The sequence below is a fragment of the Cimex lectularius genome, unplaced genomic scaffold, assembly GCF_000648675.2.
Source record: "Cimex lectularius strain Harlan isolate CLEC.00 unplaced genomic scaffold, Clec_2.1 scaffold289, whole genome shotgun sequence".
Lineage (NCBI taxonomy): Eukaryota > Metazoa > Arthropoda > Insecta > Hemiptera > Cimicidae > Cimex > Cimex lectularius.
In genome coordinates this window covers 198211-224240 of record NW_019392889.1, presented here as the reverse complement: position 1 = coordinate 224240, position 26030 = coordinate 198211, and the positions used below count along the sequence as shown (strand labels likewise).

Genomic DNA, 26030 nt, shown 5'->3' with positions numbered 1-26030 from the left:
TTACTGAATTTCTTCATAGTTTTAACAAAAAAATATGCTAATAGAATGATAACAGTTAGGGCAGGATGTTCTGCTGAATAATGTTAACATTACATAACAGATTCTTACATAAAATGAAATTTTTAAATAAATTTTGTTGCTATTTATTGAATAGAAGCAGCAATAATCAATTGTTTGAACAAATTTAAAAAAAAATTATCATTTATTTAGGGATGAACTTTGTCGAAATGGAGATTTACTCCATTCTCCAGCATTGAATTATACCCTCTTAGATTTGTCTAATGCAGTTGATTCAGAACGGCAGACTAAGCAAGCTCTAGAACAGCCGGAGGAGGAACAAGACATAAAACCAATAATAAAAGTAATGTCTTTTTTTTTTTTAATTTGAGATAGCTTTATCACATACATCCTCATTATTTTGTAGGAAGAACATGGTGTAAGCTTAGCTGGAACTGCTGATAACGCTCTTTCCTACAACCAACAAGTATATAGGATAGGTGATTTTGTGTATGCTGAGGGTAAGGAAAGAGGCATGGATCCGATCATTCTCAACATTCAGAGGTTATGGACAAACCAAGAAGGCCAACAAATGCTTTATGGGAATCAGTATTATAGACCAAATGAAACGTATCATGTCACGACGAGAAAGTTTTTGGAAAAAGAAGTATTCAAGACTGAGCAGAATGTTGCAATACCACTGAATCAAGTTCTTGGAAGATGTTGTGTCATGTCGGTAAAGGATTATTTCCGTTCCAAGCCTGAAGGTGTAGATGAAAAAGATATATACGTTTGTGAATCGCGGTACTCCGCAAGGGCAAGAGCTTTTAAAAAAATCAAAGTATGCCTGTGAATCAATTTATTATTATAAGTTAACTTTTACCATAAAATTGTTTGTTTTTTCGATTTAAGAATTGGCCTCCGAGTTTAATGACTGGATACAAATTAGTACCTAGAGAAGAACAAATCGAACCAAAGAGAATTATGTCAGTATTTAGGCAACGAGTTGAAAAGCATAAAGAAGAAATAGCAGAGCTAGAAGAACATGAAAAAGTCATCGTTGACAAAGAAAGACCAGTAAATATATTTTTATTTAAAATTAACTTTTGTTTTAACCCATTGACTGCGGACCTGTCTGGCTTGTACCAATACCTTGTATTAAAGTAACGGTAAAATAAGATGTTGACACGCCAATCAGCCAAAGGGTTAAAGTAGCTAAAACTAGGATAGTTGAATTGAACAAAGAATTCTATCAAAATTAAAAATTTTAGTTTTTGCCTTTTTTTCAGCAAAATGTTCCTGTTAATCCACCAATTGAGAACAGTGAGGGTTTTACATATTACGAACAAATAAATACACCTGCATGTGTAATTAAAACTGGCGATTGTGTTTATATGAAAACCGATTCGGGACGGCAACTTATAGCACAAGCTGATTTTATCTGGATGAATAAAGAGTAAGTAAATATAATTTTTGTTAAAAAATCTGATATATTGATTATATTTTTTTTGTATCTACAGTGGTGAAGCATTTTTCCGTGGTCCTTGGGTTGTCATGCCTTCGGAAATACCACATACTCCAAATAGGCTTTTTTACAAACAAGAAGTATTCCTTAGCACTCTTGAAGACACTCACTCTGTAAATAATATAATTTCTAAATGTGTTGTCCTTGAACATGCTGAATACATCTCCTGTAAGTGCTAAAATTGCAAATTTTCCAAAAACAAAAACAGTGACAAAAAATGAAACATTGATGAATTTTAGGCCGTCCAACAGAGTTTAATGAAAGTGATGTGTACGTCTGTGAAAGTATGTATGATGAAGCGAGAAGGAGTGTGAAAGAGCTACCTCGTGAAGGCTTAAAGAAATACGCTCATTCCTCAGCAGTTACCCAAGATGAAATATACTTTTTTAGGCGGCTGATTAATCCATCCAAAGTTATGCTTCAGGTAAATGTTTCAAACTTTGCTTTTTTTAAATATTTAATATAAGAAATATTAATAGTTAAACTTAGAGGGCTGCAACAGTTTAGGCGTTGGCATGGCACTCATCACTGTAACGTGAAGGTCCTGGGTTCCAATCCTCTGCTGTTGTGAACCCAAATAAAAGTTAAATTTAAACTAAGAAAATTTAAATAAATTAAGAATTATTTTATTTAACAAAGAATCTCATAAGAGAAAATTGACTGAATACTAATTACTGAAGTTGGCAAAATACTTCCTTTTAAAGTGTTAGATGTATCGACAACTTTTTTACTCACAAAAAATCTGGTATCGATATGGTCTGGATGAAAAAAGAAATTCAATTGTTAGTGCCAAGTTTTCGACCTATTTTAAGGTTAGGATAAAACAATCTTAAAGAGGTCTTGAAATTGACATAATTAAGTTTTAGAAATAACGAAGGTGGGGTGAGTATGTAGATTTTGAAAATTTTGGTTTCCACTCAGGTTGTTGTTTACAATGATCAGGATTTCGAGCATTAAATGCTCATCATCAAGTTGAAGGAGTTAAACAAAAACACGACCCTCGACATGAATTGTAAGTGAACCTGCTGATCCACCGCCAATGCAATGTTCCAACGAGAAACTGGTTTTTAATGCTGCTCAATTTTTAACATGCAAAAAATGTGAATTACAACACAACTACATATTATCCTAATAAATAAAGTAAGATTTTTAAAAAAGTAATGATTAATTTGTATGTCAAATATTATTTAGGTACATGTTTAAACTAGGAGGTAAATCAAAATCTATTATATTATTTATGCATTTTTCTCCATGTTTAATTCTACATATTTATTTCAAATTTCTCAAACCAATCTAGTTCCCTCCCTTTGTTGAAACTGTGTAACAATGTTGTATTTAAATTTAAACTGAAATTGGTACATGTTCACTCAGAAACATCCTCTCAAAACCTAAAGACAAGGTTGACCTGATTATCAGCATTTAATGCTTAAAATACAAAAAAAAATATAAAAAAAGAACGATCATTTGATGATTGTAATATAAAAAAGTGATATTAACTTAGTGTTAGACTTTGGCAATATTGGGACTAAGTTGGTCTTTAAAGGAATTTCAAGTCTTCTACTAAAAACTTAATTATGTCAATTTGTAGAAATCCTGAAGATGGTTTTGCCCTGATGCTGACTTTAAAATAGGTCGAAAGCTTGGCAGATAACAACAGAATTTTTTTTATCCAACCTACCGAGATCCAAATTATTTGTAAATAGATCCGACCCACAAACTAGGCAGAATTTGACCAAAATTTTAGTCATTTTTCTTGTATTCAACAATGACTAATTTAATTATATATGTAAATTCAGATAATTTTATTTCACTCTGTAATATAAAGGGCAAAGAAAATTTCAGTAATATGTCTTGGCATTTTCTTTGCCTATAAATGGTCATAAACCTTGATCCTCCTTCAACATTTCTTTATCTTTACTTCAACTATAATAACTAGTAAAATCGCTCCTGTTAACTTTTTAATTTTTTCATTTTTCCTAGAGCAAGACTTTTTTGCAGAACATTCTTGTCCCATACCTAATATGTTAAAGTATAAATATTTGATACATTTTATTGTACTACAGCTGGTTTTTATTTGTTTTAGGTATATTCTGATCACTCTCTCTCTCATTCTCAGTCACTCACCCCAGTCAGTAACAACGTATACAATAATCAGTATGATAATTCGGTAAGTACACTTTTACTTTCTTAAAATGACATTAGTATAGTTCTAATGTTTTGCATGCCTTATATCAGTTTCCTGCTAAATCATAAAGATACCAAGTCTATTATAGATTTTTTTATTTTACAAACGATTTTATGAAAGTTGATTATGAAAATAAAATTATATTTGATATGGTTGTCAGTTATACCAAAATGAAGCACAAAATCCGTTATTGCATGTTATGAATATATTTTCATACATTTTGTCATTTGGTTGCTTATTAGTGTTTAATTTTGATTTAATAGCTTGTGTGTGCATTAGTTTTTTTAGTGCCTTTTGTTAACATTGAGATGCTCATTTAATCTTTAAAGTAATAAAGAACCCATTTTAAATCTGTTTCTAAATACTAAATAAACTAAAAGGGTTATTTATTCACAATACTTATTAATTACAAATTCCACTGGAATTCATGGATTATTAAAAACTTAAAATTATTTCAGTTATAAATTTATTTATAAAATTATCAAGAAACAAAGTTATTATTATTTGTGAATATGTTGAACTGTGGAAATCCTTGGGTGTTGAGTTATGATCTATCTCAACAATAATTTTCTATTTTCAAGTTGGTGGATGTTCAAAATATTTTTTTCAGTTATAAGATTTTTGACTTCAGAATAAATGTGGACATATACAAGGACTGTGAGGTAAAAGATAGAAGAAAACATTAAATTTATAAATTGTGGAAATGGGGAAAAAATCCTAGGTAGAAGTAGTACATCGCACTTAATGAAATTACAGAGGCTACATCTTGCTTTGCATTGGATCACATACATCTAATAGAAGCCTTCTCACATTTAAAATTTCATCTCAAATTTGTAAAATTTGTTTCTTCAATCTCTGTGTCCTGTGTCAACATTTGGTACCAAGTTCTGTAGGTTAAATAACATGAAAATCAATTTGTTAGTTTGTGTTTCCATGTTATCCTCTAAATTTCCACTTATTATTTACTTCCTTACAGCCTAAAGTTTTTCGATTTTTTCTAGTTTGTTATGTTCGGTGGTCAGTGCTTTGTCAATGTGTTCTGTCAATTTGGAAAATCATTAAAAAAAAGGCCACATTGAAACAAAAACCACTCATGATTTTTTAATAATAAAGTTCAATTTTACTATTGATCTATTTCAGCTTTTTCATTATTTTTATGATATTTTATTTTTAGAAATGATAAATGGTGGAGTGGGTATGTTGTTCATTCTTTCTAAAAAGATGTTTTATTTATGTACAATTTAAGTAATAACTTAGAAATATGCTTATCGAATTTTAATCATTTTTTCTTTCCTCTTGGTAATTCAAACATCTTGATAATTCATTTTTTTGTGGTCCCTTGGATATCGAATTATCAAGAGCCAACTGAATTATTTTTATTATTCCAGCGGTATTCCACAGATAACTGTTTTATATAAGCTTAATCTTCACACATGTATACAGAGTTGAGCCTCTCTCATCTCGCATCCACTGGCAATTCCAAATTTTGTGTTTTACTTTTGGATTACTGACAGGCTTTGAAATTCACCCTTCTTGACTAAGGCCCTGCTCCAAGGCTGCCAATAGCTAGGTCATTTCAGCCCTCAATACAATAAGTTCCTAAAACCAAATACGCTCACTCTTAAATACGTTTTTTCTTATTTACGTAACATTTACTTGGTTAAGGAAGAGTGTTCAATATTTCTCCATCACCCATTATACCTATTACACTATATATTCATACTAAAAAATACATTCACTCCCAAACTGACAAGGAATAAAAAACTATCATTACTATATACAATAAAATAACCCTGTTTCTTCAAGAATTAGACGGGGTACTGAGATACTCGCTCAAGCACAATTTTCATATCAGGTGGCATTCCTACATACTTTCTATATGGAGCCTAAGAATTCTACTATTTAACTAGGTGGGACACATTGAAGAAGCTTTCTTTACATGTTGAATTCATACATGGGTTTTGGCCCAAAAATGTGTCCCCGTGCCCGTTAATTTTGTCAGGATGTCTCTTTACACCAGTATTCAACTGAATTTTTTAAATTTTATTTTTTGTTTTTTCAGTATCCAGTTATCAATTAAAGAATATTATTTTATTTATATTTTTTTTATTATGATTAGATTTACTTAGCGTGTCTTGTTCTATACCCTTTGTGTGCTGCTGTTTTCATTTATTTCCTATTTTCATTATTTTTATTGATTTTTAATTCTTAATGTTATATTCTCCTAGTAAGATTTATTACAGATTATTCATTTTCCTTTGAAAAGTGTTCTAATCTTTGAGCTGATAATATTTTGTGACTAATAGATAGCAACTTGTCTATCAGGCATGTAAAAATATTTTTTTTTGTTTCTGTTGATAAGAGAATTAGGCTGTTTTCTAAGCAATTTCATATATTTCCCATTAACTTTATTTTTTTCAGTTTTCTGATGTATTGCACATTCTTTCTTCTTGTGAATCATTAGAAGCTTCTTCGATCAAATTGTTTTTTGTTTTTTTTAGGCCAGTGCTTTGATTGAAGTTATATTAGAAAGTATAATCTTATTTGCAGATTCTGCAGTTAATGATTCATTATTTTTATTAACTATAAGAATTGAATATTTCTCTTAGTAAATTGGTTTCATTTGTGTTTATGAGTATTTTAAATCGGCCAGGCTGTCCTATTGTTAGTATAAGGTTAGTTTGTTTATTTATGTTTTTTTTTCTTTTTTCTTTTAAGGAATGACTGAAATAGTTACAAGTTTAATCATTAGCACCACCTTTAATTTGATCATTTTTTTGATATTAGTGCTTTCATTACTGCTTGCCTGTAAGTAATAAAGAAAAAACTATTACTGTAATATTATGCTTATAAGGGCTGTGTTAAAGGAAAAGTAATATTTTTTATTAATGCTTTGATGGGTGTTGACATATACAAATTCATTATATTAGGGTTTTTATTATTACTAATTATTTCTCTAAAAAGTAAGACACATGTGTAAATACTCTTTTATTAAATCGATTAGGTTTCGTGATCCGATTGACCAAATAAATTAATTTTACTTTTTACTACTTACTTAAAAATACTCTTTTATATTGTACTTGCAGGAACTGTAAAACACACTAGGCACAATTAATATTAAACATAAGGATGAGTTTAGGAGAGATTTTTTTGAAAATTAGTTTCATTTCTTTCCATTTTATTTTATTAGTATTTGCATTTTTTTCTGGTTGCAAATTTTTGCTAAGAAAAAACTTTCAACATTTGTATTATAATAATAATAATGTATTTTATTGTAGCCACATAGTAAAAAACAATGTTTACAACATCAAATTTATATTTTGTTTGTTCTAATAAATTCATGTTTTATTTATACATTTTTTAACTTCATTTATACTTATTTTGACATTGCTTTGATGGTAGCTTGCCCAGAATCGATATTAAAACATAATTTTTTGTGCAGATTGAGCAGTCAAACTGTATTGTTTCTAGCAGTTAGATTAGGCAGTTTTCTTGTATTGTAAGGGCTTTTTCATCTAAGGAAGGCCAGAAACTTACGACTATTAAACTTTAAAACTTTTGACTTTTTTTCTGAACATTCATCATGGCTCTGCCTACCTAGTCTGCACCAACTCCCTCAGTGCTGTTACTGCTGTCTATGATTGCATTAACTTTCTTGAAAAAATACCATGAACTGGAACATCTGACAAAACTAATTGTTTTCTGGGTATCTGGACACACATCTTTTGCCTTAACCCCTGCAGTCCAGGCCTCTTTTGCTCTAAAAAATCAATAAAAACCCTGATCAAAAGAAACTGGCAGCGTCGGTGGGCCAGATCGAACAGCAGCTCTCCCATACCAAGAACACTGTCGATAGTTGGCCCTTTGACCTTTTATCTGACTCATAAAAGAGAGGTCTTCACCATCCGACTAAGATATGCCATGCGAGGTTGACATGAGGATACTTACTTTTGGGCTAAAGCCTTGTATGTATCCGGCACAGAGAAAGGTTGCTTGATGTGTCCCACCTACACAAAGGGCGCAATTCCTTGGTTCCTCATAGAAAGCGCATAGGAATGCCACCCTACATTAGAATTGTCCTTGAGCACACAGCTGGAGCACAGTATCTTGGGTCCCTTGTTCTGATTCTTGGAGAAAACAGGGTTGTTTTATTGTATATAGTAATGATAGTTTTTTGTATATAGTGTTCAAATTAAATGTATTTATTAAAGTGAATGTGTGGTGTAAGAGAGACCCTGGAGCCCACCTGGGCAGCTAGTTAGATAGACCGAGGTCTGACTCGGGACCAACACCCAGGGTGGATGATTCTCAAGGCCAGCAGGTAATTTATTGTACATTACAAAACCTGGAATTGCTGGTGGTCTGTGAAAAGTGATTGGCTCATCTCTGTACACATGTGCATATTTGAACTTATATAAATCAGTAATCTGAACATTCTTCTTGCGAAGCTTTCAACATTAGAAACATCTTAGGACAGGTTTTATTTTTAGATAGTATGTTGAAGGCAACTTGATAAGACAGTACAATATAATTTATTAAGAAGATTGATTATTTGTTTTTAAAAAAAGATGTTTTCTTACATTTTCTCTTATTTTAGTGATGTGTAAGAGCTTAAAATTGTGAGATTATTTTTGAAGAATGCTGGAGAGACTTTGTAAGAATACTAAAATGATTGTATGCTAGGTTGTTTACAATGTATTGTAGCTAAAAAATAAACTAGATTGTTTACATGGTATTACAGCTAAAAAAGAAGCTAGGTTGTAGTCTAGCTTTATATATTTCCTTATTAATTTATTAGAATCATAATATGTAAATAATTAAGGTTTAAAAAAAATATATTGCATATTATTTCTTCTTGAAAGGCTTTAATCATTAGAAGTATTTTTGAGTAAATGCATATTATTTTTATTATAACAGATTGAGTAGTTCTCTGTGTAAATTGGCTTCGCACATTTATGAATTTTGTTAAAATATACAGAAAAATATTATATATTTTGGATAGTTTTAGGGCCAGCAGACTTTCGGGACTAATGTAATCAACAATATATGAACCATTTTGTTCCTCTACCTGTTCATGTATAATACGGATCTCAGTATTGTCCGGATGATTAAACAAATTCAGTTATAATCTGCCAAGCTTTTGACTTATTTTAAGGTCATCGTCAGCGCCTATCACTCTTAAATATGTCTACAAATTGATATAATTAAGTTTTAGTAGACGGTTTCAAATTCCTTTAAAGACCGACTGAGTACCTACATTGCTAAGGACTGTAACGATAAGACACTATCACAATGTTACAGCCCTTGGCAATGTTAGGACTTGTTTTACTAGTTTATATTCAAAGAAATTTGAAACCATCTATTAAAATAAACTTAATTATATCAATTTGTAGACCTCTTTAATATTGTTTTGCCTTGACCTTAAAATAGGTTGAAAGTTTGGCAGATAACAATTGAATTTATTTTTTTCATCTAGAATGAAATCCAGATTATTTGTGAATAAAAAAAGTGGACGATATATATAACTCTTTAAACTTGTAACTTTTGCCATGTTTCATGTAATTTTGTAATACCGTCCTGTCAGAACATGGGTTTTTTGCAGTCCTCAAGTAAAGTTTTTCCCATTAATAGTTTTGCAGAGCCCAGAATAAGTGAAAATCTGAAGAGTAGATGTCAGGTTGGTGGGGTAGCACTACCCAGCCAAAACTTCAACAATAATTTCTGGCAAGCGTTATCCTGGACATAATCCCCTTAAGATAAGCAAGTGGCAATAATTTTTGATCAATTGCTGACTTTAATCACAGTTTTTCTTTTGTAGTAAGGAAAAAACAACAAAAATGCACTATTTTGTTCTTTGTTTTAAAATGATTATAAATAAAACTGATAACAAAACACTTTAACTAATCCCTTGTCAGGGTGTGTAAACAGTAATGACTAAATAATTATCACTTCAAAATATAGTAGGGATAAAACTGAATTATTGAAAAACACTATGGTCTTATTTTACAACCCAGAGGGTCATCATCAGCCCTCTTCTTTGCTGTTCTTTTTTTTTTTCCTTTCTCTATTTTATTTCTTCTAAATCATTTTACTGACGTTACAGCCAAAAAACAGGTGCTGTAGGAAAATAATTTATTTATTTCCATTTTATTTTATTAGCAACTGAAATATTTAGACTTATTGCACAATTCTGTCTTATTGTCTTTCCTTATTTGAGATATGTACCTTGATGACAAGCCATTATAATATAGAATTATTAATTAAATAATTTATTAGAAAGATATGAACATTCTTTTCTAAGAAAATTAGCTTCATGCATTTTCTTTGAACTTTATAGGTGTATTTGAGTTTAAATTGTCAGATTTGTTAAGGTATGCAGGGCGATGAACTTTTATCCAAACAGGAATGATAGAAAGTTACCATATTATTTTACAGTTGCATTCTCTTTTATATTTATGTGTCATTTGAGGTGTAATATTAATATTCTTTATATATATTTGGTTTTTACGGCATTAGGTACTAAAATTTATCCTAAGGGGTTTGTTTGTGAGGGGATTTCCTAAGGGGCTGTAGTTTAGACCAAAATCTCTTGGTGTGATTAACCAATGGGAGTGTGTGGCTGAGTAAATCGCGCTTTGTAGTAATAGAAAAAGAGATAAAGAACTTGAATGAAACTGACAAATAGAAACACATTAAATAATCCCTTGTCACTGTGTGATAACATTAATGTCTAAATAATCATTGTTTCAAAATATAACCGTGATAAAATTGAATCATTGAAAAACACTATGGGCTTATTTTACTACCTAATACGACATTGCAGCCCTTTTCTTTGGCGTTCTTTTCTTTCTCATATTTTATTCCTTCTATTATTAGCATTTGAAATATTTAGTATTATTGCACAGTTCCTTCTTATCGTTAGAACAATCTTAAAGGGTTGTGTGTTTTGAGATATGTGCCTTGATGGCAAATCGTCAAGACATTGTATTATAAATACATAATTTATTAGGAAGATTAAGCATTTGTTCTAAGCAAATTAGCTTCATATATTTTCTTTGAACTTAACATGTGTTATTTGAGCTTAAATTGTCTGATTTGTTAAGATGTACAGAGCGATGAGTTTTATCCAGACTGGGATAGAAATTGACAAATTATATTTATCAGGTGAAATGAGGTGTAATATATTCTTTATGCGCATTAGGCTTTTATTGCATTAGGTGCAAGCATTTATCCTTATAAAAATAAAAATAAAAAGGCTATTTTTTTATATGATTTCCTAAGGGGCTGTGGTCACAAGACCAAAATCTCCTCTTCATGCGATTAGTCAATGGGAGTTTTTGGTCAATTGCTGACTTAATCACGGTTTGTAGTAAAAAAAATCATTAAATAATAAAAATAAGCTAAGAAGTTTACATTTTAAAATGATCACAAATGAAACTGACAAGAACACATTAAATAATCCCTTGTTACAGTGTGTTAATGTCTAAATAACCATTGTCTCAAAATATAACTGGGATAACACAAATTATTGAAAAACACTACGGGCTTAGTTTATTATATAATAGTTCATTTTACTGACTTGCAGTTATTTAGTTTTTTAGTTCAAGTATGAAAATTATTAATTTATTTCCATTTTATTTTATTAGCGTTTGGAATATTTAGGTTTATTGTACAGTTCCTTCTTATTGTTAGAACAATCTTTAAGCGTTGTGTATCTTGAGATATGTGCCTTGATGGCAAGTCGACAAAGCATTGTATTAAAAAAACAATTTATTAGGAAGATTTGAGCTTTGAACTTTATATGTGTATTTGAGCTTAAATTGTGAGATTTGTTAAGATATACAGGGTGATGGAAGTTTTATCCAGAGTGGGATAATGGAAAATGACCAATTGTATTTATTAAGACAAATGAGGTGTAATATTTAATGTTCTTTATGTGTATTAGGGTTTTATAGCATTAGGTACAAGGATTGATCTTAAGGGGATTTTTTTATGTGAGGATCTCTTAAGGGTCCAGACCAAAATTTCCTTTTTGTGCGATTAGTCAATGGGAGTTTTTAGTCAATTGCTGGCCTAAATCACGGTTTGTAGTAATAGAAAAAGCAAACTACGTAATAGGTCATCACTAGTTCTTTTCTTTCTCACATTTTATTCCTTCTAATTCATTTTACTGACACAGTAAAAAAAAAAGATGTAGGAAGATTATTAATTTATTTTCATTTAATTTTATTAGCATTTGGAATATTTAGGTTTATTGCACAGTTCCTTCTTATTGTTAGAACGATCCTTAAGCAATGTGTTTTTTGAGAAATGTGCCTTGATGTCAAGTCGACAAGACATTGTATTATAAAAACAATTTATTAGGAAGATTTGAGCTTAAATTGTTCGATTTGTTAAGATATATAGGGTGATGAACTTTTATCCAGACTGGGATAATGGAAAATGTCAATATTTTATCAGTCAAATGAGGTGTAATATTTAATATTCTTTATATGCTTAGGCTTTTATTGCATTAGGTCCAAGGATTTATCCTTAGGGGATTTTTTTTGTGGGATCTCCCAAGGGGCTGTAGGCCGGACCAAAATCTCTTCTCGATGAATAAATGAAAGCTCAGGGAGTCCACAATTATACGGAGGAATGTGGATTGTTGGAAAAATCGTGGTGGGGAGGTGGTTGAAGAGGTGCCGCGTCAAGGCCACCGTGGGTGAGGCCGGTTCATCTCTCCCGTCCGAGTCGCAAGTCGCAAGTTGGAGATGTGGAGGTAGCAGCAGTGCAACCTTACGTTATAACTTTTGTTTACTCCTTATTACTCCATTCAATCCGTCTTCACTCAGTTGTTCGAAAAATCAGTAATGTTTCACGTCATAATGACAGTATAAGTCATTCTTTTACGTTCAGTAATGTCTCCGTGGTCATTTTCTTTTTTCTCAGAATAGTAAGTGTTCTTCTTTAATTAAAAAAAATATACAACAAAAAATGCAAAAGTGATTTAATAGTTTACATGAATTTTATTTTACTTACAATTATCATTAAATCTACCAGGTTTTTATTCAGATAGTCTACAATCGTAATAACAAAGCAAATGATTTTTAAAAAATCTCCCCCTCCTGATGGTTACATATTTCCTATTTTCGTCTTTTATAAAAATACCTTATCGACAATAAAAACGCCACAATTCGATTTTTACATATTCAAAGAATTTCTTTTTTGTTTAAACAAATAATTATTTTTGAGTGCCAAATACAATATAATTATGTCGTTTTTTTTGTAACAAGTGGAAAAACCGTAATATAATCTGAGCTTTCAGAGATAACCATTAACGATTTCAATATGTGGTCACGTCTTAACTAACCTCAACACGAATTTATTAATTTTATTATTGGGAGAGCTTTATAAGCTCGATCGAGGGGTTCGATTCACGCGTTGTCTTATTAATTCATTATTATCCAGTACTCTAAACCCCTTTAGACAAACAATTGATAGATTATTAAACAATTTATGCTGTTGTTATTTTAAAACAAAACAATAGACAATAGAGACAAATAATAACATGTAGATTAATAATACATACTTAGTCAAATTGTTTTTAAACCCATCATTAAAATGGGAATATTTTATTTATAAAACATTAAAACAATAAACTTCGACACAATAAAGTTCAGTGTTCTCGATTGATACTCGTTAATTATTAATTAAAGTGGTTGGTGATTTCAAGGACGTTGCTATGGGATAGTTTCATTATATGATTAATTATCTAATTATTACTGTCGTAGTGCAATTATTTAATTAAAAATCTAAAAATATTTAATAGTAAAAAGAATCACAGCCCAATAGGCTGAACATATAGTAGTATTAATTTTACTTAGAATTTTTATGTAAAGTGTGGTCACAAGGGAGATTTGACCTCCAGCCCTTTACACCAAAGTACTACTAACGACGAGATATTGTGACTTCAGTCTCCCTCTTTTTGTCATATATTCAAATTTTGTTTAATCATATTTGATTCTTGGTGATGGGGAGCTGTTTGCAAAGTGTGGGTAGTTAAGTAATTGTGTGTCGCTGAGGATCGAATACGATTACAAAAAACTTGAATATGTTCCCAAAAAGAGGAAAAGTTGTAAGTTGAAATTATCTAGTTTAGTTCAAGTGGTTAGAATGCCGGAGGTCGTGGTTTCGAATCCCCACTTGTCACGCTAATTTTTCATCTCAAGCTGCAACTTACAAGTTTCCCTCTTTTTGGCACTTATTCAAATTTTGTGCAAACATATTCAATTATTTACTAAAATCATTCTAGCCCCAACACATCATAGGTTTAATAGTTCTGTCATTAGTTTCTGCAATGGCCCTGTAATGAATTTTTTTGTGTGAATCCTGGAATAGAATCCCATTGAACTGAGGACTTATTCTTAACCCATTGCCAGATGGATCTATTCTTTTGACCATGTCAGAAAGGAGTTCAGAGACAATAATTGCCCTGATCAAACATTCCTTGGTCCGCTTATATGCCCTGGTAACCAAATAATAACGATTTTGTTTTCCTCTATGTATGAAAGGGCCTTGATGTAATGAGTCTAGACTTTACTACTATGTTATGAGGATTTTTATGATGCCTGGCTGTCCGAGGTACAGCCTTTTGATCTCCCTGGCACAGTGCGCAATAGCAGCAGTCCCTGCCTAAAAAACAGTGTCATATTGCCCAAGAATGAATTCTAGTCCTTGCTTTATTGCATAGGATCTCTTGATCCATTCTTGGTCTTAGAACCATATGTACACCAAATCTAGTCGGCATTAATTGTGATCCCTTTCTCCCATGCAGCTATTGGGTATATTAATTTGAAATTTTTTATTAAATCTGAATCACGAACAGGCATCCTCGGATTTTCTACCTGAAGTTCCTCTTGAAGCAAATTGCCCCTTTTTATGAGGTAGGCTAGTGGATCTTATCTCTGCATTATCCTTTGAATTGCGGCTCTAGCCTCTCCCTGGATGAAGATAATGTAGTAGCAGTAGGGCCATTCTCAGATTAATTTATAAATTTGTTATATTGTATGCCCTGGGTCAACCAAATGTGGCCTATTCTAACTTTGATATTCAGATGGCTATCTACTAACACGTGTCTCAGTAATGCTTAGTGGAATAGTTATAAAATTTCTTTAATTGTTTGTTATATTTATTTTGGTATAATGTAGGTTTTAGAAAAACATTTTATTTTATTTTTTTTATCGTGCCAACGTTTCCACATCTCATGATCTCCAATTAATAGATAAGTAATTAATTAATGCTACTTTTTGATCACTAGATCATTGTAAATGGTATAAAGTTGTAGTAGTAAAGAATTAATATATTTACTAGTATTTATCACAGCACTTGAGCTGGCTGTCCTGAATGGGTTAAACGGTTTATTTTAAACTTTTAGTGGCCAACATTTACTTGCAACATATTCTAATATAGTAATTTCAATAATGAGAAAAATAATTTCTCCTCTCTCTCTTTCTCTCGGTGAAGTTAGCAGTTATGGTTGTGGGGGCAGATTTTTCTTGTCATTTTTAAATATTTCACACAGTGAGTAAATCAAAAAATTTAAATGCTTTTAGAATTTCATGTGCAGTCAATTTTTTAATATGCATGGTGCCTAGCAAAGTTTATCATCATTTTAATTTTTCTTCTCATTCAATTTTGTTTGATTACGTAAATGTTTTATCCTAACAGAAGTTATTTAACATTATAGTATCATTCAATTATATGCAAATCTAACTTCACTTAAAAAAAAGTATTTTCATGATAAAAGAAAATGTACTTTAATAGTAATCGTTTCTGCCATTTATTTTCCTTCGTGTTTATATTGTTAACAGTTTTAATTATTTCTGCTATTCTCAATGTCTTTTAGGATAAAGGTTGCAAATATTTAAAGTTCTCCTCAAACAAAAGTACTATTTGTCTCGTGATCTTCTTTTGTCTGTACCAACACCATACATATATATACCATTTGGTTAGTTAATGGATCATAATGACCATACAAATATTGCAATTGCTTTAAATAATTTCTATAAAGATTAATTTATATTGTCAATATTCAATATCTAAAATTTACTTTGTTACTGTGAAGTTTTTATTTTCATTACAATTTTAACAACAGCATTAAAATTGTTTTAAAAGCCTAAAAATTATTCTTTTCCCCCCCTTTTTTAAGGGGAGGGGGATAGTTAAAAATATACATGTGGTTTTTGAAAGAAATGCGGTTTTTTATTCGCTGTTATTTTGGTTAAAATTGAAGGTAAGAAGTTGAACAAAATCAGTTGTAAATATTATCTTTAGGTTGACTCTGATGTAATGATGGAAGACTCTATGGACAGTCCACCTTCTGGTGCTGGAGATTCACAAACTCCCACGGGTGTCAAAAAGGTAATTATAAGTTGCTTAAACGAAGTAAAGGTTAAAAAAAGATATAGCAGGAAATTGATTTTTATTTTGTAGAAAAAAAAGCTTTCTCCCATATTATGTTTTGTTCGTTAAAGAATGCTAGTGCTGTAAGTGTTTTAGAATGCTTTGTTATGTTATATATTATTTTTGTGTCTTGTATGTTTACATAGCATTTATGTCGTATCCAACTGTCATAACAGTTTTTGCATTTGTCCTTACATTTTTTCTTTTTTAAAAGATGGTTGTACCTTGTAATGATATTGTTTCTTTAACAAAACACTACAGAATATACATAAATGGTTAACACAAATTGAAACACATTTTTTTAAATATTAAGAAACAAATTCATATATTCATTTATGTAGATAATAACTGAGAGAACTAGCATAATCACAATCAGAAACTATTTAAAGATATGTATGTCAAAGTAAGCTCTTATTTTATTTGACAAAATTGCAGCAGCTTAAAGCATCTGGAAAGAAATTGGTCACTGGTTACATCTTATATTCTGGTGATGTACGGAAAGCTATAACAACAAGTAATCCGGATTGCAACGTTGGTGAAGTCAGCAGGATAGTTGGCAATGAGGTAAAATTAAATATCACTATCTTAAAAGCCAGTGGAAATTGTCTTGTCACTTTTTTTTCTTCTTTTATATATATATTATAATTTCTTAATCACAGATTAAATTGACTTTTCTTGTGTTTGTTAGAATTTCAGTACATATTTTCAAATTTATATTTTAAAACAAACTATTCAAAACTTAAAAAATCTTATTATTGTCACAACTATTCTGCTAGAACAGAAACAGGATATTTAGCATTTCTCAAAATTTCCTCCTTTTTGTTTCATTTTGAAATTCTCCCTATCTAGCATACATTATAAATATTAACATTATTATTAACTCAATTAATTACACACATTTTTTTATAAATGAAAAATTTGTGTCATAGGTGGGATTTGGACCCACGACATAAGGCTAAATACGCCATTGCTCTACCACTTGAGCTACCGTGACTTAGATCAATGCCACAAACTTCTCATTTCGACCCCGTTTATTCCCATTATACATTATAAGTTAATTATTAGCATCTGCATACTCATTGGTCAGTTTTTGTGCGGGAGTTAACACTTGTTTGGTTCTAATTCTAAATGTGAATATATTTTATAATTGGAAAAATAAGTATGTATGTGAAAACATATAAGTATACAATTTTTAGGAATATATTTATGTGTAATGTAAATTAAACGACATTTAAAAACTAGAATAAAGAAAATTGCAGTGGCAGAGTTGTTAGGATGTGTGAATTGTCTTTTTTGCTAGTGGTTTGTGGTTCAAATCCCAGCATAACACATGGCTTTATAATTGACTGTAATTTGAAAAATGTATTGTAAGATGGACCCCTTGTACATGTCACAGGAAAGGAGTTGAACGTTAAGCCCTCCTGTATGCTGTACGGTATGAATTATTTAATTTATTTTCAATTAAATAAATATAATTTTTACAGCTATTCCCAATTTAATTCCTAAATCCCATAATTGAATATTTGAGAAAGACCACAAGGCATATTATCACCAAGTTAATTGTATTTATTCCTCATTTAGTTAAAAATTGACACCCCATCTGAAGTCGTCCAAACTTTTTATTCTTACTTTAATAAAGTTGTAACCAATATTTCATTCAAAATGTTTATTAATTTTCTTGTTTTACATAAACAAAACAGGTATTCTATCTAAAGTAGTTCTAATTTAAAAAAACAACTAATTATTGTATTAATTCGTGTATGTATTTAGTAGTCAGAATTTCTTTTTCATATCAACCAAGACCTTATATTAAAAGAATAATTAATTTTTTTTATTATTAAGTACTGTTTTCATGAATGTAAAATTAAATCTACTACGTTTTTCACATCTTAAAAAGTATCACAATTTTATTTATTTCTAAGTTACTTTGTATGCTCAGATATAATCAGTCGATATAGATTTTTAACCTAAGATTTAATTATTCTTTTTATGTAAGGTCTTGGTTGAGATGAAAAAGTTAGTGTCACGAGCGGGATGCGAACCCGTGTAAGTTGAAACTTGTGGGTTCATATGTCGCTTGTGACACTAACTTTTTCATCTCAACCAAGACCTTAATAAAAAAGAATAATTAATATGGTCAATTAGACCACTAAACATAAATGGACTAAGATTTAATTTTATCATTTTTTTAACACCTTTCTTTTTATTAGATACTGACTGTGAATGTAATTGGAACACAATTTTTAAAAATCAGTTAAGTTTATTTGACAAGTATTAATGATAATAAAAAATCAAATGTAGGTATGTTGTATACCACACCCACTATTTAAATTCATTAATCTAATACATTGCCCAGTACATTTAGCATTATATTCAGCAAGATCTATATTAAAGTATTAGTATTCAAGAACCCACATCTATTGATTTTTCAGTGCAATATTTATTTTTTGTGTGAAGCAAGCCTTTCATTGTTAAGGTCTTTTAATTTTATTTGAATAATCATATATATATTCTCTACTGCTCTTAAAACATTATCAGCTTTGAATTTAATCTTCACAATCTTTTCAATCTATTCAACCATTTTGTGGAATAAGTAATGGCTCATTTCTTCTGAAATTTGTTATTTCTTTCTATTGAGAGAACAACAAAAGTATTAAATATAAACCATGTTTTTATTAACACTAAAAATGCATAAAAAATTATTAATCATTGTTATAAATACTAAATAAAACTATTATTTTCATTATATTTCCATTATTTTGGTTATGTGATAGGTATTTGAATTCAAAAATTATTTTTTGGCTAATGAGTTTGTTCTGTACAGAACGTAAATTTGTTGAGGTGGGAAGTGATATCTGATCAAGGTTTGAGATATAGATTGAGTTTGTTCATGGTTAAAATGAATTATCAAAAAGGAATATTTAAGCAATTAAATAATAATTAAGCATACATATTCCTCTATTTTTTCTTTCTTCTTATTAATTTCATGGGCCCAACACAGTTCTTTTTCTTTGACTTTTCCAATGCTAATAGCAGGACTGGCTCTTTATCTGAACTCTCAATAACGGGGAAGAAAAAATACACTGGATTGTTCTCAGCCATACTGAATAGCAATAAAAAAATGAAATAAAAATGTCACTAGTTTTCGTTATCTCAACTAAAAACCTTAATTAATTGAAAGTTAAAAAAGCAATTATTATTCTCAAAATTAATAAAAAGAGCTCACAATTATGTACCCTTTATTACTAGTCAATTAATATAAGACACTTTGATATACTTGTAGAACCTTAAACTAAAAACTTTGCGGCTATAGAAATGTATTAATTGTCCTTAATAGGTTGCACTTTAAAATAGTCACGTAAATAATATAGCTACATATTAAACAATCATAAACAATTGTTAATACAATTTTATTGTTAAATTTAATACAATTTTCACTTGGTGGTTTGCTGCATCTTTTTATTTATTTATTTTTTTAAAAATATATATGTAATCGATGTTTTGGTAAGGTGTTATTGTTTTGTATTTTTAATTATTTTCGAGTAGTTGATATCGAAATAAGGCTACTGTGAAGTTTTTGCATGAAACATTTGTAGATGTCATTTTACTGGAGTAATTTCAGAGGAAAGGAAGGCACAAATAAGTTTTCTCAATTGTGATAAGTGTTCTGAGTATTGATGAATCTGTTTTCATTTTGAATGCAAGTTCATTTTGAAGTAAATAAATTTTTAAGTCCACAGTATGATTTCATTTTTAAGCTAAATGTCTACATACAAAAATGTTTTAAGTGTATGGAAATACGTGGTTTAAGGGAACAATTGTATCGCAGTGGCATCAAAACAAAAATGTTTTCTTTGTTTTAGTGGAGAAAATTGCCAGCGAGTGAAAAAGCAGCTTGGGAAGAACGAGCTGCAAGGATAAATGAAGAGACATCGGTGAATAACAAGCCCTCTGAAGAATCTCACCTCCCCTTGCCATCATCAGTAACTGAAACGGTTTTCGAGTGCGGTTGGGAAAACTGTGATTGGCAGTTTGAAGATGTCCAAGATGCCATCGAGCACGCCATTTCCGATGGTGTTGGACACATTTATCAACATTTTCAAGCACTTAACATTCCAGGTATATATATAAAAAGAAAATCTTGTTGACGGTTTTAATTTATTTGGACAATTTGTGATTTCACAGATATAGAATATCAATGCCAATGGAGGGGCTGCACAAGGACACGGAAAACTATACCGCCATTCCCAAATTTGCAGAGATTGGCACGACACGTTCGTGAGGTGCACCTGTTAAAAAGTACTGGCAGGGCTGTTACATTAGAAAATAGAAGCAAGTTAGTATCTTTTCATTTTTATGAAGCTAATGATTTAAGGAAACTAAACACTTTGAATTTTTATATCAGTTATTTTTAACATGTCAACTTTGTCATTTTCACACTTAGTGGGCATAAATGCATCGTTTACCTTTCTTTCCATATATTTCGTATAAAAAAAAGTTTTTTTTAAAGAATATTTTTTGTTATAATTCATAGAAAATGTAAGGTTTTATACATGTGATACACTTGCTGTACTGGGTCATCTTGCACTACATATTGAATGACAGTGTTAATAAATTAAGAAAAATCTTCATACAGAGACACTGAAAAGAAGATAAACATGAGATTGTTTGTTATAAATTGAACATAATCTAAAATTAGAGGAGATTCAAGTCGATTTCACATTTTTCCTTCTCTTAAAATAATTATTTATGTTTTAATATTGGTGTTAAATCATCCCCTTTTAGCTGCAATTTGTGCAATAATGAAATCTCTTGTTTTATAAAATTATGACTTTCAGGAACTATGTGCCAAAGGCAAAACCACCACCACCAACTCCACCACCCACAAGCCTTTCTGATGCAGTTCATGGTTGGTTAAATAACCAGCATGTCAAAGTCATAAATAGTTTTGTTTTTTCGCCCTGTTTATTTAGTTAGTTTTGATCCTTTCACAAATACACGAAAACAACAGGCAAAAGAAACGTATAACATACAAAAGGCGTTTGTATGAGAAGAATGGTTTTACACCTTAATTTATTTTTTACGATTTAGACATCCAAACTACTGATTTCCAATCTTTAAAATTAAATTCCCTATTTTTCTATTTTGCTTGACCAATTAATATCATTCAATTAATTAAAGTTTTAAGTTGAGATAAAAAAGTCAGTGTGAAGTCACGATAGCTCAAGTGGTAGAGTAACAGCGGCATATCAAGCCGAAGATCATGGGTTCGTATCCCGCTCGAGACACTGACTTTTTTATCTCAACTTAAAACCTTAATTTAAAATTAAAGTCGATATCCACAGTCTTATACAACTAGTGCCTTCTGTGTGTTATACGTGTTTGTATGGATGCATATGTATAAAATGAATGATACATAGATTTTTTTTTTTTTTGTAGTTTTATATTTGTTTTGATTTTTCTTTTGTTTGCATGGTTTGATGTAGGCACTACTTGCCATCTACACGTAAAGCAGCCGCTCTCAAAACTATGTCAGCTAGTACTAAACCAGGTACAAAGCATGTTTTTTTTCTTTTTATTCCCATTTTATTTTATTGAATTTTTCTTATACAAAATTGAAAGACACACCAACATAGATGTATAAAATGTTTTTAATTATGTTTAATAGAGAAGCATGGTAAGTAAATGTTCCATTTGGAGGCAGATGTAAAGTCAAATTTGGTTTTATTCTATTGTTTTTGATAGTTGCATGTCTTTGATTATACAAAATGGTTCAGATTTATTAGTGCAGTTCTTATTTTTATAATTATATCATTAAACCAGTGGTGTAAGTAAATTCTATAGTCAGGAACATATTTTTTATGCTTTGTACAAAATTGTAAGCATTTGAATGAATCGATATGAACAAGAAATGGATAATTTAACTGTAACATACCTAACCAGTACTGATAAATAAATTTGAAAAATAAATGCGTGAAAACGTTAATAATGACATATACTTACACGTTTAACAAAGATTTTGCTGAATTAAAAAAAAAATCTGAGACTGGATAGAGGCTGGTTTGATGTTTTCAGACAAAGCTTACCCTCATAAATAGTCAAAAGAAAATAAAGGGTCTAGGACGCATAAGAGCCACCAGCTTTTAACTAAGGATACTCCAGTGTGTCTCTACATTAATTGCGTTGAGATTTAAAAAAAAAAAAAAAAGGGTATTTTGTTAATGAAATCACAAAATAAATGAAATTGCCAAGCTTAACATAAAGGCACAATATTTTTAAATTAAAATGTGCTAAATCCTCTAATAAAGAAAATATATACATATAACAATACCAATAATATTTATTTCTAAAAACAACCTATTTTCTGGTTTAAACAAGTTGAATAATAGACATCCATGTTCTAAAATTAAAGGTCAATTATTGTTTTAATACAAATTTTAAAACAATTTGTGTTTTATTTTCAGCTGCTATTGCTGGTTTATCCTCAAATTTCACTAGGAATACACCATCTCCTATGTCACAAAATGGTAATTTGTTATTTTTAACCCAATAAACTTTTTTTTACTATTATACTAACTATATTATTATTATACGACTCAATGACAATTGTTCCAGGTTCGTTAGGCGCAAATGGAAGGATACCAGAACCTCTTTTTGTATCGGTTCCTCCCAGGCCTCAAAGGCTTTTACATTCAGAAGCTTATATAAAGTATGTATTTTTTTAAAAATTATTTTTATAATCTTTGTTAATTTGCAATTAAACTAAATTGAAACGCGGATTTTCAGATATATAGAAGGCCTTACTGTTGAAAACCGTAACATTTGCAACTGGGATAAGCAGCTGAGAGCGACTCAAGCGTCGATAGAAGGTGTAGATCTTATCAAGCTCCCTGTTCACTGGTTAGGGAATCGGGCCGGGAACCACGGAAATGTACTCAATGCACTCTGGACCTTGAGAGATTTTATGTTCAAAGACGCATTAGGCATATCAAAGCATTTGTGAATTTAAACTTGAAACTCACGATATTTTATTTTCTTAAGTTTTTATTTCAGTGTATATAATATATGCTTTACCAATGAAATGAGAAATTTGGTAGAAATAATTTAGAAGAATTTAAGAACTTACACCAGATCTTGAATTATGTATTGTATTTAAACTAATTTTTACTTCTTATTATTTTTCAAAAAAATAAGAATTGAATGTTAATCTTTCAATGAAAGACATTCGATAGAAAAAAACAAAGCTTTATTAAATTAAGCAGCTTTTTTCAGATTACTGAAACACACAAGAATTTAGTATGAGTTTTTATTTTTTGTTTTTTACTATTTAAATTACTATTAATTAAATGATAAGGACAGTTTTTTTGTGTTGATTAATAATTTATTGTTTACAAATTGGACTGCAGATAATTTTTTTGACTATTTTTTCATACTTGTAAGAGTTAGGTATGTTACATTTCTTTATTAAAATACCTATAAAAACAGAAAAAAAGGGTAAGAAAAAATATTTTACCTTATGACTTTGTATTAAACAATATATAAATATTATAAAATTAATGATAAAAGTGTTAGTGATACATTCATAACATTCTTTTGTGTAAATGAACAGTTTGTAATACTCTAACTTTTCATTTTCAGAATCGCCCGAATATTTTGTGTTTTGTTGTCCAAATAAATAACAATTGTGTTAGAAATTTAATATTTTTCATATCAAAAGACAAGGGCAAAGTTTTAAATCAAAAATGTAGTGTGTCTTAGACATGCCTTGTACAGCTATGATTTCCAAACTTTTTTAAGGTCTCAAATAAAACAATTTTCTGAATTTATTCCACTTTTTTCGAACCCCTTAACCTTTTTATTGTCAAACTTCCATATAATGTACACTTGAGATAGTCAACAGAATAGCTGTCTACTCTGACAGCCAGGTGGCACTGGAAGGCAATTGCCGTATCCATGGTAAAGTCCGGTCGTTTGGGGGTTGCATTAGATCTTCATCTGGCATTGGGGAAAATAACAAACTTACTTGTCTCGGTGCCAGGGTAGAGGGGCAATGAAGGGCTGATAAATTGACCAAGGAAAGTTCAATAAGGATACCCTATTGGCCCTGTACTCTTTTTAGGCTTACCAAACTGCCAAAAACGTGTGTCGACTAGTCAGTGGATTAATAAGTCCTCCATTCGATGGGAATGTAGCCCGGGACAGAGGCATGTATTTATCAAAGGACTAAAGCATCATTAACGGTAGAACTACTAAATCTAGATCGTGCTAGGGCTAGAATAATAGTTGTACTGCTAACTGGATGCTGCAGACTCCAGAGGCATATGTATAGGCCCGGAATGGCAGAAACAAGCCTGTGCAGATGTTGCCAAGAAGAAACAGCATTACTCGTACTCTGTTGGTGCGAGGGCAGAGGATTCTTTATCCAGAGTTAGGAAAAGCCAGGGCCTGGAGGATACACACAGGAGCCCTTGAAAAAGCTTTGGGGTCTGGTAAAAAAAAATGGAGATGCACAATAGACCAATACCGGTCACAGTGCGCATGGAAAGAGGCTGGCTCCTATATAATCTAAACAGGCATTTGAAGGAGACTGGTATAATTCAATACAGCATGTGCAGATTCTGCAAGGAAGCAGAGGAAACACCAATGCACCTATTAACAAACTGGTTGCAGGAAGAAGTGTTTTTTTTATGAACTATGTAACTGCAGATTTACAACCACTACAGCTGGGCCTACTAATCAAATTTCTTGAGAAACTAGGACAAACTGGCTTGCTATATGTACAGAAAGGGTAAAGGGTTATTCATTCAAATAATAGCTGTAAGCTCAACATAAGCGAAGGGAGGCCATCTGTTTTTGCAACGGAGAATGCAGCCCCGCCGTCAGTAGTCAATGATGGAATCGTCCAGCACGTCTTCTATTCTCCACCTTCTGATAGCTATAGATGGGGAGGCCCCTTTGGATACACTTTCTCCTTCGTTTTTCAGTTTTGGTATGATACGATAACCTCTATTCTCAAGTTTGATTTAGCATTTTCTGGAAAGAGCCGTGAAAACAAGTAACACATTTTTTTAAGCTTACTTATCTTACAAGTTTTACAGTCAACAAAAAATTTATTAATTCAATAACTACAGTCTATATATCATTTGATCACATTGTTGCTCATAACTAGAAATCTGTGACTCTTCCTTTACGCTCCCAGTCACCGTATCTTGTCGGTTCGACACCTTTTGGACCGCCAATCTCACCGGTGTGCGGATTGACCCCGTCTTTCCACTCTTCCAGCGGTTCTTTTTCCAAATCCAGTTTATCTTGAGACATTACAAACTTTTTGATTATGTCAAACATTAAAAAGATTTTACTTTACCTGTCTGAGTTGGTCTGAAGTCTTTAAAATCCTTTTCGAATTTATTTTTAGTTTTATTATCGCTTGTGCCTTTCGTCGAAAAGGCATAAGAGGTCGAGAAAAACGGATGAAAATCAACGCCGTTCGATCTCATTCCTCTCACCACTTTAAACATTTTTATTTCGAATTTCATAAATTGAATGTCGAATAACAGCGGTTCTACCTTCGAATTGAACAACTTTCGACTTAAAATTTCAATCGATAAACGGCTATATCACTGTGTACAAACGAAAATCGATGTTTAAGTAAATCCCTGTACATTGAAAAATCAATCATCAATCAGTTCCACACAGTTTACAACAATAATGTTGAAGTTTATAGAAGTAGAACTGGAATGGGGCAATCGTCCATACAAATCCTAAAGAACCACTAAAAAACGGCATTACTGGACGTAAGGCCTTTGATTGTGCTTGGCATAATGGGCAGGGTTTACAAATTAATCCGTATTTAATAAAAATAGACAGCTCTTTTTTAAT

At 30.8% G+C, this 26030-nt stretch overlaps 1 protein-coding gene and 1 long non-coding RNA gene across 13 annotated transcripts in view; one reads left to right on the top strand and one right to left on the bottom strand.

Moving 5' to 3' along the window:
- LOC106666470 (protein polybromo-1) overlaps window positions 1-23977 on the top strand; it is a 31500-nt gene extending 7523 nt beyond the window's left edge. For 3 of the 12 annotated variants that reach the window (XM_014393684.2, XM_014393689.2, XM_014393681.2), the window contains exons 18-32: window positions 211-361; window positions 425-838; window positions 910-1074; window positions 1269-1453; window positions 1518-1690; window positions 1762-1946; window positions 3606-3689; window positions 16023-16109; window positions 16587-16715; window positions 20015-20270; window positions 20337-20487; window positions 20990-21060; window positions 22616-22678; window positions 22767-22860; window positions 22938-23977. In XM_014393684.2, coding sequence (XP_014249170.1) covers window positions 211-361; window positions 425-838; window positions 910-1074; window positions 1269-1453; window positions 1518-1690; window positions 1762-1946; window positions 3606-3689; window positions 16023-16109; window positions 16587-16715; window positions 20015-20270; window positions 20337-20487; window positions 20990-21060; window positions 22616-22678; window positions 22767-22860; window positions 22938-23154 — 2425 coding nt within the window. In that variant the 3' untranslated portion in view covers window positions 23155-23977. Of the gene's footprint in view, window positions 1-210; window positions 362-424; window positions 839-909; window positions 1075-1268; window positions 1454-1517; window positions 1691-1761; window positions 1947-3605; window positions 3690-16022; window positions 16110-16586; window positions 16716-20014; window positions 20271-20336; window positions 20488-20989; window positions 21061-21637; window positions 21703-22615; window positions 22679-22766; window positions 22861-22937 lie in introns of all 12 variants that reach the window. The other 9 variants (XM_014393685.2, XM_024229093.1, XM_014393682.2 and 6 more) reach the window with 9 other exon arrangements.
- A 1283-nt stretch (window positions 23978-25260) lies between these two features.
- Window positions 25261-25744, bottom strand: LOC106666471. Its single transcript, XR_001340433.2, has 2 exons — window positions 25516-25744; window positions 25261-25459 (listed from the first exon to the last, which is right to left on the bottom strand). It is a non-coding gene; the product is annotated as an uncharacterized LOC106666471 (long non-coding RNA).
- Window positions 25745-26030: the final 286 nt, after the last annotated feature.